Source organism: Bolinopsis microptera, chromosome 2, assembly GCF_026151205.1.
Source record: "Bolinopsis microptera isolate Bmic1 chromosome 2, MBARI_Bmic_1.0, whole genome shotgun sequence".
NCBI classification, from domain to species: Eukaryota; Metazoa; Ctenophora; class Tentaculata; order Lobata; family Bolinopsidae; genus Bolinopsis; species Bolinopsis microptera.
In genome coordinates this window covers 6,982,379-7,001,531 of record NC_087073.1, presented here as the reverse complement: position 1 = coordinate 7,001,531, position 19,153 = coordinate 6,982,379, and the positions used below count along the sequence as shown (strand labels likewise).

The 19,153-nt window shown below is 36.6% G+C and overlaps 1 protein-coding gene across 2 annotated transcripts; it reads left to right on the top strand.

Annotated features, from left to right (window-relative positions):
- The first annotated feature begins 7,883 nt into the window (after positions 1–7,883).
- On the top strand, positions 7,884–18,066 carry LOC134811007 (adenomatous polyposis coli protein 2-like). 2 transcript variants are annotated; one of them, XM_063817710.1, is made up of 11 exons: positions 7,884–8,025; positions 8,455–8,491; positions 9,250–9,286; positions 9,522–9,557; positions 12,076–12,199; positions 13,553–13,655; positions 13,843–14,713; positions 14,867–14,976; positions 15,450–15,669; positions 15,841–16,035; positions 16,161–18,066. In XM_063817710.1, the coding sequence occupies exons 1-11, from the start codon at positions 7,923–7,925 to the stop codon at positions 16,257–16,259; spliced, it is 1,935 nt and encodes a 644-aa protein (XP_063673780.1). In that variant the 5' UTR covers positions 7,884–7,922; the 3' UTR covers positions 16,260–18,066. The 2 variants fall into 2 exon arrangements, with proteins under 2 accessions (XP_063673780.1, XP_063673779.1); XM_063817709.1 differs by having other exon boundaries at positions 16,158–17,295.
- The last annotated feature ends 1,087 nt before the right edge of the window (positions 18,067–19,153 follow it).

Sequence of the window (19,153 nt, the reverse complement as noted above, 5' to 3'; positions counted from 1 at the left end):
AACATATAAATTTATTTGTTTATCATTAGAATCAGGTTAAATATTAGTAATGAATAAAAGCTTGATAGTAGTAAAAAACAGGTTACTGTTGTTTTCAGTACAATCAATCAATATCAATACAAATTATTGGGGGAGGGGGGGTGGGGGGTGGGCGACCATATATATATATGTTTTTTTTTCTTGATTTTGACCCGGGATATACTTTAATATACTTTAATCTACTTTGATATACTTTAATATACTTTAATTGATTGAAATAAATTTTCGTGCACATACAGAATGAATGGTTAATAATTTAATATATATGTAGACCAAGGTCTGTGCACGGGATGCTTCCTGGAAGAATCCAGTTCTTTTAGCGGGGCACCCTACCTAAAGCCAAATTGAGATATAATAATCATATTCCTAGAGAAATAATCAGAAATCGAATACCAATCAAACAATATGATATATAGGAGTAGTAACCATATTTACTATGCAAAATGCCCCAACCACATAGTGTAAATTTATATAGAATTCAAATTCCATATCATCATTAAACCTCAATAGTCAATATAATAATAGCCCAAGCAAAATTAAATAACTTCTTATATACCTTACTGTCATACTACAAATTAATTAAACATTTGAAATCTGTTAACCAGAGAATAAATTTCTAAACCTAATGCAAGTGAAATAATTTAGATGCAATAATGAATGCCTAATGTGAGTATCATCTGTCAATGTCCTTGTAAAAAAGTCTGTAAAAGAGATATGAGTAACTAATATAGAAGAAAAAACAGGAAGTTGTCGTCTGTTGAAAAATAAATAAAATATCTAGAATATAAATTAGAATATAAAATAACATTCAGTCAATGTGTCGTCAATAAACTGTACAATTATCAAATGTTAAAACTGGGTGATACAGTCACCAAAAATAAATACTAAGTATAATAAGTAAATAAATTAAATGTGGTCTATAAAACTACCACTAGGTATTATAATAGGTCAATAAATTAAAAGTGGTTTATAAAACTACCACTGTGCGAACCCTTTCTCCGGTTAAGGGGGGGGGGGCCAATGGATATTTTTTTGTGAAACTTGATTTCGAGATAGCAGTTGACCAACAAACTAGGACCAGTGACCGAACTTTTGAGGGGGTCCCGGACCCTAACCGCCAAACGGTGCCTGCGGGGCAGCCACGCCCATATTTGGTCCAAATTAGGCCCAATTTAGCCAAATACCCTGAACATGCCCAAAACCCAAATTTTAGGTGCTCTACTTGTAGCTAGTGGTCTCCTGAACTCGTATATGAAATTTCATCAAGATTGGACAAAAAATGACTGAGTTATGAGCCAAAAACCATATGCCCATATTTGGGCATACGCACCAAATTTGGTAGATTTCGTCCCATAAATTGGTCAAATATCAATATTTTTCACTGAAACTTACTTTATATGAAAGGTAAGCCTAAACTACATATTCTCTGTAAGTTATAGCTTTATATCTGTTTAAATGTGGATACTAAGGCGAAAAGACCACAAAAAATGAACTAAATTGCCCATATCTTGGTTCGCGATATTCGCGGAATTGATCTCATTAAAATTGTAACAACTCGATCAGTTTTCAAAATTTTTCCATGAAAATTTCGGAATCGACTCGAAATCGCATTTCCACCTTAGTTTGAGAACAGATTTTTGATTTAGGCCTCCAAAAAATTTTGGCGGCCAAATTCCAAAATTTTCCCGGAGAAATTCAGAATTTGGCCGCCAAATTTTTTTTGAGGCCTTAATCAAAAATCTGTTCTCAAACTAAGGTGGAAATGCGATTTCGAGTCGATTCCGAAAATTTCATGGAAAAATTTTGAAAACTGATTGAGTTGTTACAATTTTAATGAGATCAATTCCGCGAATATCGCGAACCAAGATATGGGCAATTTAGTTCATTTTTTGTGGTCTTTTCGCCTTAGTATCCACATTTAAACAGATATAAAGCTATAACTTACAGAGAATATGTAGTTTAGGCTTACCTTTCATATAAAGTAAGTTTCAGTGAAAAATATTGATATTTGACCAATTTATGGGACGAAATCTACCAAATTTGGTGCGTATGCCCAAATATGGGCATATGGTTTTTGGCTCATAACTCAGTCATTTTTTGTCCAATCTTGATGAAATTTCATATACGACTTCAAGAGACCACTAGCTACAAGTAGAGCACCTAAAATTTGGGTTTTGGGCATGTTCAGAGTATTTGGCTAAATTGGGCCTAATTTGGACCAAATATGGGCGTGGCTGCCCTGCGGGCACCGTTTGGCGGTTGGGGTCCGGGACCCCCTCAAAAGTTCGGTCACTGGTCTTAGTTTGTTGGTCAACTGCTATCTCGAAATCAAGTTTCACAAAAAATATCCATTGGCCCCCCCCCTTAAAACATGTCAGTCATGTGCAAAATCAATCAAAATGGTAAGGTGGTAAAAAAGGGAAAATCCTTTCGATACATCAATTATATATGCCTCAGATTTAAAAGAATTAGAAGATACTTAGTTATCGTCGACTATGATTGCAGTGTAAAATTTGTCATATGAATTGTCGACGGTATAATTAGGGTCTGTTGTTATAGATGAGAGTAGCTGTTTCTTATACGAATCACTAAAGCTTTTAACATCGGGCAGATTTCGTAGATCTGTTGGAACATTATTCCAACATTTTGCCCCCAAGTATTGAAAGTTTTTATGTGATGTTGATCTATTAACATATAGGTTGCAGCTTTCGCCGCTCCTACTAATAATAATTAATTAATATACCTACAATATACTTTAATATATCCCTATCTCCTTGGATGCCTACATCAAAAATTGTTGCCCAAAATAAGCTTGAAATGCAATTCTTAATCGATTCCAAAAAGTTCTTGAAAAAATATTGAAAACTGATGGAGTTATTTCAATTTTAATGAAGTCATTTCGGCTAGAATTCCGAACCGAGATATTATGTGCAATTTTCCCAATTTTGTTCATGGAGGTCTTTTTACTTAGTATCCACTATATTCAACAAACACTGAGTTATATCTTTCACATAGAGTTAGTCTCATTAAAAAATATTGAAATTTTATCGAATTTGGGCAAAAGCGAATTTGGGCAAAAGCGTATGCCCAAATATGGGCATATTTTTTAAAGCTCATAGCTCAGCCAATTTTTGACCAATCTGGATGGAAATTCATGTACTAGTCCTAAAACAGGCTTATCTTGCGAATCTGAGTGAAAAATATAGTTCATCATGTAAATCTTAACGAAGAATATAAATCTTCTAATTGTAGGTATATTAAAGTATATTAAAATGTAGGATTTTTTCCGATTTTGACCCGGGGATATACTTTAATATACTTTAATATGGTTGCCCCCCCCCCCCCCCCCCCCCCCCCTAAGGTTATATAAACTGTAAAGTGTAAAGCACCAACTTCAAACTCCATGTTCAATTAAATTAATTTAAGTAACCGACAGAAAGCAATTTTAAGTTTAGTTAGAATTATTTAACATCATGATAGTATGAATGAAACATACTCTTTCAAAATCTTTATCTCAGAGCGCTTTTAAATAAATTTTCTTATATATCTAAAATGTATAACTAAATTCAAACGAATAACAAACAATTTGCTTCCCTGTAAAAATTCCAGGTAAAAGCAAATGTGAGACGTTGAAGCATAATTTGGTGAACGACAAGAAACACCGCAATGTAAATGCTAATGGAATGATTTACTCAAAAGAAAATATTTATACATGCCTGGTTCATGATAACCTGCAATTGCAAAAGCGTTGTGATATCTTTACAATCCCTGTACCGACTACGCCGCTAGGGTATGAATTAAAAACACACTAAATCAGCTTGATAAATTTGTAACATTAATGGATTAAAGTTGAAAATAATTGGAATAAACTAGTATTTGAAGGAAAAAGTTGAATTGCACAGCTGCGTCATCATTCTGACGCAATTTTGGGCAGAACTTTAAACGCGGGATTATCGAGCGGGAAAATATTTCAGAACCACGTCGATTTTTAATTTGATGTGAGAAAGGTACAGCCACTTTCGCGCAGAACTCACATACTAGTTACCAGTTGCGCGCAGAGCTCTGACGAGCTCGAAAGTGGCGCGCAAAGCTCGTGACGAGCTTTGCGCGGCCTCGCCACAAGCTGGAGCGAGCTCGAAACAGCTCGTGACGAGCTCGAAATATTTAAAGGGTCTGAGCAGTAAATATTGAGCTTATACGTTGCTTAGCTGCCGGTGCCCCATGCTACCCCATACAGATATACAGTAGGAAAGATGTGATTCGAACAGGGTTGAGGGTATAATTATTTAAAAAAAGTAAAATACAATTTTTATTTTCCACAGAAGAATCAATACATATTGAATTATAAATATCCGATAATTTCATTAATAAACATTAAAAGTTGCTTTATAAAATCGAAAACGAAAAGCCGTGCGCTGAACGTGCGTGGCATTTTGTCGGCAGCTGCCTAGCTTGTAGCCGCTAACATCAAAGCCGCCGCGCGCGCCAAGTGCTGGGGTGCATTCTCATTGATAATTTAACTTGGTCAAAGATAATTATATACAATTCCTAAATGAAATCAATATAATCATGTAGATATGAATGTTCAACATTACTCGACAACAAATATTTGTCGGCCCATCGACGATTCAGTTGCTGGTTGCCGAAACAAAAATTATACAGCTCTTTAGGTATAAATCTTCTCATACGGCAGAGTTTACCGACTTCACACTTTAATATTTAGAACTAAGATGTAAGATATGCAGTATGAGGTTTCCAGTTAAGGTTTTTATCTATTATAACGCTGAGGAATTTAGTTTCATCAACACGTTTAATGACTGTGTGACATTGTTTGGACTGATTATGAATCCGGTATGTTCAGAAATGAGCAGATCTGGTCTTAATCGCAATAGATGTAGCAAGAGTGTAACTAAGATAGAGCAAACTCCCTTTTGAGGTCAAGAATTCAGAAAGTGCCTTGAGTTTTTAAGCTGGAGCAGTAGATAAAATGAATTGTTAATTCATTAAACAGTGATAAATATTTTTTGGGAAGTTGCTAGAGAAGTTAGAATTGAAGGAAGCAATTACATTGAAAATAAAAAGGAACATAATTTATAACGATATGATTATCTTTGGCTTCATCGTTATGTGACAAAAAACGCTCTATAAATCTTCATATCACTGGGAAGTATGAATAGGTTTTAAAAATACAGTGGTCAATGTATTTGATAATAATTAATAAAATTGTTTTTGGTAAATTACTAGCGTTTTCATATAGTATATGATGATCCTCTGTAGACATGTGTGATTGGTGATGTCATAATTATCAACGAGAAACCTTTTTTTGTTTAAAAAACATTTCCTGGGAATCAATCTTACTCAGAAATCATTAATCGAATCTCCAGATTTTTTTTCTTTATATCAGTCAGCATGAGTCCCCATCTGTGAGTTGATCTGACAAACAAACTACCCTCTGGCTGGGAAAGCTGTCTACAGATCAAGACATCACTAGGAATTGCATATCCATTTACACAGACATCACATCTCTTTTGTCCTTTAACAATTAACTTACTGACTAATTTCCTGAAAATTATAGAGTTCAAGATAGATTCTGAGAAAAGACATTTTTTTTGAGAAAAGACAATTTTATTATTTATCACCAATTCAATACATAATCAATAAATATATATCCGAATAAATTTGATTTAAAATTAAATGATACAAGTATGCTAGCAGCTAGCGCGCTTGTATTTGATCAATATACACGCTGTCAAAATGGGTCTTACCACACCGCCACTCACATTAGCACAGTTGGTGAACGGACCCAGGCGCTGTTAAGCTTTTGTGAGCCCTGCACTGGTTGACTGCTGAGAGTGGCAACGGATCTGACATTAATTTTATCTTAGTTTTCCCTATATTCCAGTAAAATTTTAGTTTTGAGTTATATGATTTTTATGCGATATTTAAGTTACAGCTGCTCGCAATACATTATTGCTTAAAAATTGTTAAATATGCTCGCTATACACTTAATTTTTAGATACCGTATTTATATGTACATGTCAGCTCATAATACCAAATAACAATAATGAATTAAATAAAAGCATGAAGGGGTCCAAAACCGATTCAAGCATGACACCAGGTTGAACACATTGTCACTGGAAGCTGCAAGCTTATCAACGTTTGATTCCACGTTGATCCGTTATTATGCAGTCACCTTCAGGCGGTGTCGACGGATCATGCGAAAAGGGTTTTTGACAGGCTGTGCCCTTACCATAATTAAACTGAACCATTACCTGATACGTTGTAAACGGTAGTGAAGTGAACGGTACACATGCGTGTAACCTGCTTTAATGGTTTGTGTACATGTGTGGTGGAGTGAGTGTATAATGTAATGATTGAATGAATCTTTTTCTTTTGTGGTGTATATTATATGATGTGAGTGACAGGTGTAAAATGAAAAAGATATAAATATAAATGGGGGTCTTTTCATAGGAAAGTGTTCTGTGGAGAATATTGAACTGGTTTGTCACTAAAGTTGATTATTTATAGAGTGGCACTGTACTGAGTGGTCATCTCTAAATTGCAAAATAGACATAAGGCCACGTTTTGCACTTCTGTATTCTCCTTCGGTAAATTTCTAGGCCAATGCCAGATCCTGACAACAAGTTTCAGTGGAACCAAGCTTTAAACATGTTGCTCAAATCGAAATCTCAAAAGGATGCCCATTAATCAACCAACCAATCATTTGTAAGAGCACATTATTGTTATTTTCAATTATTTTGATATAAAAACGACGAGAAGTTTATGTTTCATTTTGTCATCATAGCTATTATATATACTAACTTATGGATCTGATTTGTTATTTGACCCATTGAGTTATTTGTTCTTGGTTGGACTGAACAAAAATCAAATCAATAAATCTACATTCAACATCAATGTTTTGTATGTCTAGGGAGTAGCTAAGGATCCATTGGATCTATGCGATCTCCTCGGTCGACTCAGCTGAATGACATGAAATTTAATTGAGGGTTAAATGAGGAGAGGTACCTGTTAAAAGTTCAAGAAACTTCCTAGGATACCCCTTCAGTGCATACTGTAAACATAGTACTATTAACTATTAACTATTTAATATTATTTATGTTCTGTATCATGACGGCCCCAACGTTAATGTGGCTCTTGCTATGTGTTGGTTCAGCCGAATTAATTATTATGTAATCAAGTTTATTTTTCTCTTGTAGTTAGTTGTCATCCGGCCAAACATTAAGCAACTTATATTGCAGTTCCATTTATCAATTAGTATATCAAAATATGTCATTGTAATTTTGCATGGCTGAAATGTAACGCTTGATTTATATATATAATAATTAATTGAATTTTCAAATAAAAAAATGTATGGTTTCTGATGATTAAGATTCCCCAATTAAGTGTTTTCAATTTCATCTATTGTATTTTGTAAGTAAAGCTGATCTTGCTGAATCCACCACCAGCTGAAGACTAACATTGTTGTATCAATTATTATCAATATTCATTACCTCCCCCGAATTACTGTAACCCAACCCCCTACTGCATAGTTACTTCTACTGCATAGCTTTGAGAGACTTATTTGGTATTGGTTTTGTACATTATGAAAAAACGGAAACTAAATCCAACGTCTTTATAACACAATTCGGTATGTGATTGTATTTGAGTTAATAAACTATGATGATTATATATGAATTTTACTTGATATAGTGCTTATCTTAAAATTAAATGTTTTTACAGGCTCTAATGATGTAGTTTTACGAACATTTCAAGCCTTACGTTGTGTGTTTCCCTTCGTGTCCAAAAGCATTGTATTTAAACCTTTGTCTAACAACACCATTACAGGTAATGTAAAGGCTACGTATCAATTATAGTTTCCACCTATGGCTAACGATCTAGATCTGTCAGAGATCCTGGACAAAGTCAAGGCTACTTCCTTTAAAGACGATGAGAGTGTCATGTCCGAAAAAGCTAATGGAAACCAATGTAATATTTCTCATGTTTCAGATGATATTATTTTTCTCCTCAATTGCGGATCATGTTAAATAAATACTTGCAGTTGTTTCTTTTATTTCAAAACGTATTGAAGCTTTTCATTTTGCCTGATTAAACCATTTTGTCTCACTAAGTTTGCTTAGAAAAGCCAATACTCGTCAGAAATAGGATACATTTCTCGTTATCACCCATAACATATAATTAGCGTACAAGCTTTAATTCGCATTTTGAATTTAAAGGACACACCCAATACCCATGATACAATGTTATTTTTGGTAAATACCTGTGTGACTCAGACGCAGACTTTGCCTTGAATATTATATAATTATATATAATTATGTACGTGTTACATGATCAGTAGCACAGTATTATTACTTATCCTAGCAGACAACACAATCATATATAACTTTCTTTTTACAGGGAAACAACGAATGCTGTATAACAACTTGATATTAGAGTGAGTATTATTAAACCACTTTGATGTAAAATCAATATAATAATAATAGTGTTACTTGTTAGCCTTGAAATGAGGTTGGAGTATAGCGTGTATGTATAAATTCCTTCTCGTTTTGTGTTTTAACAAGCAGGGATAATGAGCTCTAACCTCTATAGTCTATATACAGTATACTTACACTGCACTGAACAACTGCTATACAATATACATACACTGCACTGAACAACTGCTATACAATATACATACACTGCACTACATACAACTGCTATACAGTATACATACACTGCACTGTACAACTGCTATACAGTATACATACACTGCACTGTACAACTGCTATACAGTATACATACACTGCACTGAACAACTGCTATACAGTATACATACACTGCACTGAACAACTGCTATACAGTATACATACACTGCACTGAGCAACTGCTATACAGTATACATACACTGCACTGAACAACTGCTATACAGTATACATACACTGCACTGTACAACTGCTATACAGTATACATACACTGCACTGTACAACTGCTATACAGTATACATACACTGCACTGTACAACTGCTATACAGTATACATACACTGCACTGTACAACTGCTATACAGTATACATACACTGCACTGTACAACTGCTGTACATGTTCTATCTTAAGCGGCCCCTTTTTGTCGGGTTATTGACTATTACATACAATGTAGCCACCACGAGGTGCTTGCCATGTTGCTTACCGCATTCCTAACATTTCACATTGCTCAGGTCGAGATCAGGTTCAGATAAAACACATGTCACTTCGGTAAGCCACATTCTTTCTACGCTACATTCTTTATTTGTCTTTGTAGACTGTATAATGTAGTTCGTACCACAAGTAGGATTAAGAGTCTGTTCGCGAAGGAGTCTAAAATAAGACCGATCCGGCCCTATCAATAATAATTATTTAAAGGTTTCCTATTGTTTTCAGAACATATGCTTTTCGGGAACTTGTTCTTTTTTAATACTCATAAAAATTATCAAATTCTTCATTGTTTCAGGTATCCAGATCTAGATCTACAGAAGGAGATAGACCGGTAAGAGAGACAGAGTTTTACTTCGTAATCGCGTAAAAATACCTTAGTTAAGGGTACAATTAGGTTACAGCGACACGGCAAAAATCTAATAAACACGCCTTGATTACATCTTTAAAAAATGCTACACACAGCGATCTTGTTTGAAGTCGGTGATACCTCCTTCGTGGCATAGTTGTAGAGGGAGTTATGTGCCTCGCCGGGCTAAAGTAGTGGATGACCTTGCTGTACGGCAAGTTAAACAAGGATCTGAAACTACTAGGTTCCGTACAGACTCAACTCTGCACCCGTGTGACCAATATGTTCATTATATGCAAGCCTCTTGATTTATAAACTTTAACATGACCCATGACCATTAAATAAATACATACATAATTCGCTTTATTCGGGAATATTTATTATCGAACACATATCATTACACCCGTGTTAGAAGGACTTCGCACGTTTTACTTTCTGATTGTAGCTCCAGCTCTAAGACACGTGGATCTACACTGATTATTTACAATTAGGAACAATTTTCTTCCTTCTTTGCTAATAGGGCATTGTGGTACTGCACGAGCTAAAAAGCGGTAATTGTGCGACAAATGTGCGGCAAATTCAGTAACTATTATAAAATTGAAAGTAGTTTGTTTTTCAATGGGCAGATTCGATTTCAAATGGACAAGAAATTTTAATTTACAACCATCTTATCTCATACCAGCAGTGCCAGTACCAAAATTTCCTATGAAAGAGTTACAAATCTTCGTTGGGGTGGAACATAGACTTACATTAACAGCTTCCAAAATTGTTCCGAACAGTATGTTAGGAGAACGACCGATAGAGTAAAAATAAAAGTGGTGCGAAATGTAAATAGTGCGATTCCGCACCAGCCGAACTTGAAATGAAATGAAATGAAATAAGAATAAATCATGACTTTAAATTTAATCCTAATTTGTATGACCCTTATCAGTAGGAGAGCAGTTATTGTCAGTTCCTTTATTTGTGTGTTAAACTCAATATATAAGGTTTAACACTGAAATGTTATGCTTGACAGCTCATTAGCCAGTATTTTCACTTCTGGAACTTTCTACCAAAATATCCAACATTATTCAAAATGGCAGATTAACAACAGAGCAACCAGCTCGAACAACTTAATGCCTATTTTATAATTCTTCTTGCTGAACGTTTTAAACTCTCAACATGAATTATTCATATCTCAGTTAAAAGTCAAATCATGAAGCGTAAAGATTGTTCGAGCAATGCGCCCTAATGCCCTATAGCTCTGGATCATTCTCATTGAGTTCCAGTGTAAAGTGTGTGAACATATCGTGTTACGAATGATGTTAAAAGTCGAACAAGTAATGTAATCTTGCGTCTATTGTCCTATTCAAGTTGACTTACTATATACGTAACTTACCTCATATATTACTTGTTTGTTAGCTTTGTTAGACTTATTGGTTACAGATTGACATGTGATGTGATTTATTAATTGGAACGAGTAACGTGATATACCTCCACCACAATTCCCACCATTTCAACTAATTCGCATAACATGACGTCATTCTTACAGTGCGACATTGGCTGATCATTTTGCTCGAGTACTTGGCTCTACTTTTCATATTGCACGTCTCTCTCTTCTAATGTAATCAAGGGAACATGCCAGATATTAGATTACTCTGAAATACACTGAAGGTTACCTGTGAGACATCATGCTCCGGCTTATAATAAACAATTTGTTAATTTTCCTAATTAGTAGCGTGGTCGTGCCCTAAAATGATAACGAACACCCAGACTAGCACGAGTTAAGTTTGCAGTAAATATTTGGAAACTGGTAACGGAATTACGTGATGAATTTTATTTTTATCCAACATTAGTGTCTCAGTCCTCGTCTCAGATTGAGTATTATATTATGTAATCGGTAAGAAACTAATTTGTGTGCAGTAGAACTCAAGGAGCAATGAATTAAGTCGTTACATTCGTGTTCGTGTGCAATAAATTCTGTGTAATATTGTCAGTAGAGAGTATAATGTGATCCCCAGAAACTGTGCTGATATTTGATTCAGAAAACACCTGCTGTCGTGTATCTTACGTTTCTATGCCGAGATGCTTTCACTCTCGTATCCAGGGAGCTTTCAGCTTCAAGGAAGAGTATTCATTCAGTGAGCAAATTAGTTGCTACTCTTAAAACTACTTCTTGACTATACTTAACAGCATTTGGCTTTGTGATGGTCAATTGCCAGGTTCCAACATCATGTTTCAGTGTCTCCTAGTGAGTCTGAAATAATGAAGTTCAAGGACACTTCATAACTGGGGAGAATTTGATCTTGCCTTATGGATTGCGCGATCAAATATTTACTATAATTATATACGCGAATAAACAACGTGACGCGCGCGTATGCGCGTTTTTCTTCGCCCGATCGATCGATCGATGCGATCCGGCCGGCCGGCCGAGTGACTGATCCAGTTCAGCTAGAGAGTGTAATAGAACAGCTTAAATAGCTGACATGACATTGCTTACTTGTAGCTTATCTCCATATTTCAGGGTTCAGGAGGATCAAGGTCGACCGTACACAGTTCCCAGCTAGACAAAGCTGATGATAAGGGTCTCAGATCAGATTCCAGTTCGTCTAGAGTTAATCGCGATCTTCCCTCTGAATCAGAATCAAGTTAGTGATTGGTACAACTTCTTTGTTCTCACCGCCAGTTTCGAACCTGACCATGGTTATTGCCGGCAACTCATTCATCTTAGTCTGAATTAATTCCATGATTTGTCATATTTCGTCGAATATTAAGTTTCAAAGTAAGTTTTTTAAGTTCCCTGCATAAAAATATTCCCACAAACTACCAATTGTGTAATTTGACCTCATAATTCTACAGATTTGAGGCTTTTACTATTTGTCTAAATCATGTGTAGTAATTGGTTATTAATTGACTAAAGTCCTTAAGTTGCGTCTTATATGACCGTGGGTGGTATGGCAATTCAAATATTTATGTTGAGTAGTACGGATGCCTTAGAAATATGGGCTCAATTTGAGGGAGGGGAATAATTCTTCAAATAATTTAATTTAAACATGATGCTTAACAATTGATGAGAATAAAATATTATGTAATTTTATGTGGTCTACTGTTCAAAAAGAGTTATTTCCATCACTGACTGTTAAGTAGGTTTCATTGTATATACAATCGGGGCACATGATATAGATTAACGTTGGAGTGGTCACAAATCGGCATGGAATTTACTGCATAAAGCAAAGTATATTTTATTTTTACCAAATTTTCTCTTGAGAACGTCGCCTAGGTATGCCTGCTATGGAAACTGTAAAGTAAACAAAACTCATAGGCGCTATTTTCGAGAAACCCAACCAAATTTGATTTCTAACAGGACTTAAAGCTTTTAAAATGGCCCAGTATGAGACTTTAAGAAAGATGGAAACATGTGCTGACAGACACGTTAAAACTTACTAAATGACCATACAAACTTTTATTTATCACGTTCTACCACTAATAGTTTAAAAAGGTGAAATGTGGCCATCGTGATATAATTGTAAACATTTAGTTATCTCAAATGTTAGTAGGAATCAGAATATTATTTATTTTATGGAAACTTAAAACTTTCCTGCAAACTTTCTTAAGTTTAACCTTCTAGAAACACGATTGACCCACTGATTAGATCAAGCTGCATTATTATTATTAACATAGCCCAGTAACCGTCTTAACATATATATTTTTTTCTCAGCGGAAAATTGTAGTGTTGTCTCTCTCTCTCTCTTACTTTAGACTCACTGCTCTTTCCACAAATTGGCTTTATTCGACTTTCCCATGGAACATCAATTTGATTTCCTTAATGAGTTGTCTTAATATCTGTATCCAATTAATTAGCAAGGTGCATGTCCCTAATTGACACAACAAATCTAAACGGAAGCATGATATTTGGTGACCTGTTTTCAGTGATCATTAGAGTAATCATCCAATTAATTGCCCAATAAATTACCCAATAAATTACCCAATTACTCCATCAGATGGTAGATATCCTGCCCGGACCCAGGGGCACTCCACGAGGTACGAGTCAAGCAGGTCCTCAACTTCTAGTCGCCATTCTTCCGCTCATCTCTCTGGGGCTAGGTCTGTGCTGAACTTGTCTGGATTTTATATTTTGTCTGCTTTTGCTTGTTATTTTCTCAGTTTACTCACTCAATGTACTGTAATTAGAGCTACTCAAAGTTGGATTGTGTTAAGTGTCATAGACTAGTTAAGTTGTTCTAATCAGTTTCCAAACAGCCTCAATATCACTAACTTACCTTCTCCCCAGAGATGACCAGCTGTCTTCACTGGACGCTATGTTCGACACACTGATAACAATGTCCGGAGTACCGGAGAACGCAGAACGGATCCTCAACTCAGAGGGTCTGGACACACTGGTAGCTACCATGTACCCTGAGTCCTGTCATGGGTGTGGCACAATGCCACTCGGACACATCTTCCACTTGGCTAAACGAGAAAGGAAGACACAGAGCATGAAAGCCATTTCAGATGTTTACAGGAATCTGGGAGAGACGGGAAGGAAGCATTATAAAGTTCACAGACACGCGTCCACACTAGTCAGGAGTTTGGAGGGACTGATGGACGCGTACATTAAACTCAGAACTGATCCTGATACCCCACTTCCTAACACTCAGCCTTTAAAAACTCTTATCATTCTCACCAAACTGTCCTTTGACGAGGAGTACAGAACTGTAATGAACGATATCGGGGTGATATTTGCAATCTCAGAGTATATCGCACTGTGTGCCCTGTATAAACCAATAGCTTTCTCCTTCCCTGAGCACAACTCCACCCAGATCTCCCTGAGTGAGGTGGTAAAGTACGGCTGTACGGCCCTCACCAACCTAACCTGCGGGGACCAGCATGTTAAAACGGCCCTGTCCCACATAACCCCCTTCCTCGAGGTGTTGTTAGGACTACTTCACGGTAACGAGTCTCCGGACGTAGTCAGGGTCGTCACCAGTCTGTTTAGGAACTTGAGCTGGAGAGCAAGTTCTCAGACCAAGCTGAATTTGGCACATTGCCAAGTTTGTTCTGTGCTGATAGACGTGGGGCGACGTTGCAGTGATGCTAGTACTATGAAAGTACTGACGAGCTCGCTCTGGAATCTCAGTGCTCACAACGCCGCTAATAAAGAGGTGAGGCTCCTCGTGTAAAAATTGTAAAACGGAATTGCAGTGAATTAGCACACCTTATGTGTACTCTTTACGGTCGCGTGGGTTTAACCAAGGTGCGTGTTTTGCCCACAAATAGTCATGCTAACATGTTGTTAACACGTGTTTCTTCGTCAGGCGCTGTGCAGTGAGGGGTTGGAACTCATCGCAGTGCTGGTAAAGCAGCCTCTACAGAGGAACACTGTGGTGCTAGAAAACACCCTGGGTATTCTTAGGAATATTAGCAGGTATGTCCCTTGACAAGCTTTATTGCAAATTTAGAGCTCACTTGTCTAATCGGCGTGTCACTCACGTCGTTAGCTTCCAGAATGCGCGCGGCGTGGCGATGTAAATAGCGTAAGGTATTCCGTGTTACAATATTTACTCAATTGTTTTTTGATACGGTTGAATGGCTTCTGGTTTGGTGGTGTCCGTACTTCATTAATTCCAAATAAATGTGGAGAATTGCGACTGTTCCCGAAATTTTCCGGATCTTTAAAATCATGACTTGACCATAATTAATTATTCAATATTCCTCGATGTACGTAATAATGTGATTTAATCGAAAACAACATATTCACAAACTTGAATTGAGCGTTATCGAAACAATATAATATCGACTTTGTATAAGTTAATCCTTTTCAACACGAATGAAATCTGGTATTTTATTGAAACTCTCCTCCTACATACATGACCACATTTGTAAACCCTGACTCTTCAGTCACATAGCCCAAGTGGGCCAATACAGAAGAATTCTCCGAGATTCAGGAGTGTTGCCTCGGCTAGTGGACTTCCTGCAAAGTACCAATGACACGGTAATAGCCATGTCGTGTGGAGCACTCTGGAACTTGTCCGCCAGATCCCCTCCTGACCAGACCATGTTGAGGGAGTTTGGGGCTGTCCCTCTGCTCAGATCTCTTTCTCTTCACACCGACAAATCTGTGAGTAAAACCTTAATATTTATAAATAATAATATTTATAAAAGTACACCACACTCGATCAGATATGGGCTGTTTATAGTGTCTGATTATAAAATAGTGTTACAATGATCTACTACTATCTAACTAATAACTGTATAGATAGTGATATAACTATCTAACTAATAACCCCAGATCTCCAAGTCTGCGCACGGAGCGTTAAGGAACATAATGGCCGGCTCCTCCCGGTCCGTGTCCCCCTCCTCCCACGAGGACCAGTCTGGGGATCAGGTGTCTGATCACGTGATGCCACCCACACAGTTCTGGTTCGATGACTACTCCCTTATCAGCTCCAGTGACTCCAGGAGCAGAACCTCTACAAGTCCCAGGGTTAGTTCTTATTCTGTTACTCTATTAATTGCATTAAGCGCAAGATTTTATCAGAGATTTATGAATATCAGTTCACTATTCGTTAAGTCTGAGAGTTTGGTAATAAATGAACCTGTTTTCAGCAGGAAAGACGGAAAGTAATGGGAAGACAGTTATCTAAGCAGCATCAGCAACAGCAACAACAGCTCCGTTTCTCCTCTAACGTAGACAAATTCTCATGCTGACGTAACCATGGTAACACGTACCTAATAACCATGACGCCCTTACTACAGTCAGTCTAACATCAGTTAGAAATTATCCGGTAGTGCTGCGCAACACCTCTTGCTTTCAACGACTCATTGAACTTCGTAAATTATTGAACTGCAAGTCTGCTTCAAGGGTGTTAACGTCTTTAAAAAATTAAATTCCAAACAAAGTTCATATAGTTCTGGAAGGAAAAGTTGGTTATACGACTACGGAAACAAACTCTACCCGGAGATATGGATTATAGAGAACGCTCGGTAAACTTCTGGGTCTCAGTGATGACTTACAAGCATTCGGATACGCAGTTTTACGGATTTTTATCACCTGGTTTTTACTTGTTACTTGCAAAACACTATTTTTAGAACATACCTGTGTGTAGCAAATGAGCTGTAAAGGGCGGGTTTATTATGTCATCATGTTAGACGTATTGACGACATGCGGAATTTTTAGTGAGAAAACTTAAGAATTAATATTTATACTCTATAGCGCATGTTCGTCCGCATGGTTTTTTTTATAGTTACTGCATTAGTTTTATAATATGGAACTTTTTAGAGTTATGTAAAGTTTTAGACTTGTGTTAACTGAAGTATACGGAAACTTTCAATTGTTTGAAAAATCCGGAGCTGTTACTGGACCTAATAGTTGGTGGATCTAGGGATTACATACATTAAAATTCCTTTATAAAACTTCTTTGACAAAAAGTTTTTGCTGCTGGTTGGGCGTACCGAATTTTCACCTACAAAAGTTCACACCAAATTTTAACGTTTAAAAACGGTTTATGTTGAGATCATCCATATTTTTTTTCTATCTATCTAAAACTTTTAAAAGCTTTATTTTGGAGCTTTACCCGATATCTTAGATACCTAAAGTTCTAGTCCTTAATTTTATCGCCCTTAATGCTAACCTTACAGTTGAACAATAAACATATACCACCTTAAAGTTTTAACTCATTTTTGACATTTTACTGGAAAACTTTTAAGTAATCCAGTAATTTAAGATTTTAAAATTTCCTAAACTAAGATACAGTTTCATATTATGAGGTGTATGAACTCGACGCTAACTAAGCTGAGTCAATTTACAAATTTCCCCTTATATTAATAGCTCGGTCACACGGCACTAATCGGATTAGTTTCATTAATCATAGTATCTGGGTCTGGGTTTAGAACATAGTCACAAAGCCCTGGGTGTCAGCTTGTTCCTCTCTGACAACGGCCGATCAAAATACCATGAATAGTTGGCAGAAGCTTTGCGTTTCGACTAGTTTCTATCGACGAATGTTCGGTAGTCCATTGATCCGATTCCTCAAAGTCAAACCGCTCCAATCGTCTTATCAAATATTTCGTAACTTATGACAAATGACAATATGCATTATGCCGTTATTATTCAGGCCATATATATCGATAAATAGGTGATAATATGATAATCCGATCTGGGCCGTATGACCGGGCAATTAAAACAGACTCAAATAATAAGATATGTCTGTATCATATTAAACGCATATAATTATAATTATAGCCTCCTCAATAACGATCAGTATTTGGTCAACGTTTGGCAAGGAATAATGTCCTTAGGACTTCGGAGGTTTAATTTATTTTCACGAAAACGTCGACAAATTTTCAGATGTGGCGAAAGGTTTCCTTAATATTGATATGGGAAAATTGTTTAAAAGACAAACGTTCGTGTCCACTTTTGTTTAACTGAAATCAAATGATTAAACGAGTATACCAAGACGTATAATTGTAGTGTTAACTTTGTAGTACTATAAATTGCAATGCTTTGAATTCCGTTATTACAATTGTATCAATTTGTTCGTTACCCTTCAACCCTACGTCTGGTTGTCAGATACTTCAGGGACCATACTATTGAAAGGTGAAGCCCCAAAAGTCATCTTCTGCACGCATTTCTAATAAGAAATAGTTAATCGGGCTTGCGCTCTAATTTGAAGTGAATTCCTTTTAAAGGAGAGACAATCCTTAGAATTGTTTCTCGAGCATTAACCTTACTTATCGTCCTTATATAGTTAATGTGACAGTTTGAAGAGACCACTTTCGAGGTCTTGTAATAAACTTCAGCCTTTATCAACATTGAATGGGGATAACCTGTTACTGTTGCAAAATTGATGGAGATGTTTCCTATTTTTCCGTTGGAAGTCTTACATATAAAACCGTTTAACTAGTTAACTTGTCCCAGCTTGTTCGACCTCCCCAGTGCTTTGTTGCACTCTTAAGCACGTACACCGACTTTAGGATAACTTCCAGATGTAGAACAACAAAACCCTATACCTGCTTAGTGCTTACACTGCTGAGTATAAGCTTATATCGTTGAGATGCATGTTTGGATTCAGGCAACCCAGAAACTCTTACAAGTTTCTGCAATAAACCACATAGAGAAGGTTAGTCGACAGCTCTAGCTCACAGTTACCATAGTTTCTGAAGCTGTATTCTAACGGTTGTATATTTTCACTGACCTCCTTATCTACTTAAAATTTGCCTGAACACCTTAAATGGTCTCAAACGAGCTTCCATTTCAAGTCTACTTTAAGCAGATGCTTTGGACGGATTTGAATTTGATGATTTTAAGTAGGTGTGACCGGAGTTCCCGGAGTTGGAGGTCGGGCCGCAGTTCAGTGGGTTCCTCTTGGTCAAATTCTTAAACATGCACCTCTGTAATATTATTGCGTAGTTTAACAGTACATAGTTATCCCCTACTTGTTTTTGTACTTTGTAGTCTTTGCCCCTTTTTTGATATTTGCTGTCATCGGAGACCAGGGGAGTTGTTAGCTTCACTACAATCTCTAGGACTATAGCCACTAGATAGCCGGGTCGGCAATCTAATTCTAAAAGCAGCGTTAATAATTGTAAAAGTGAAGGATAGA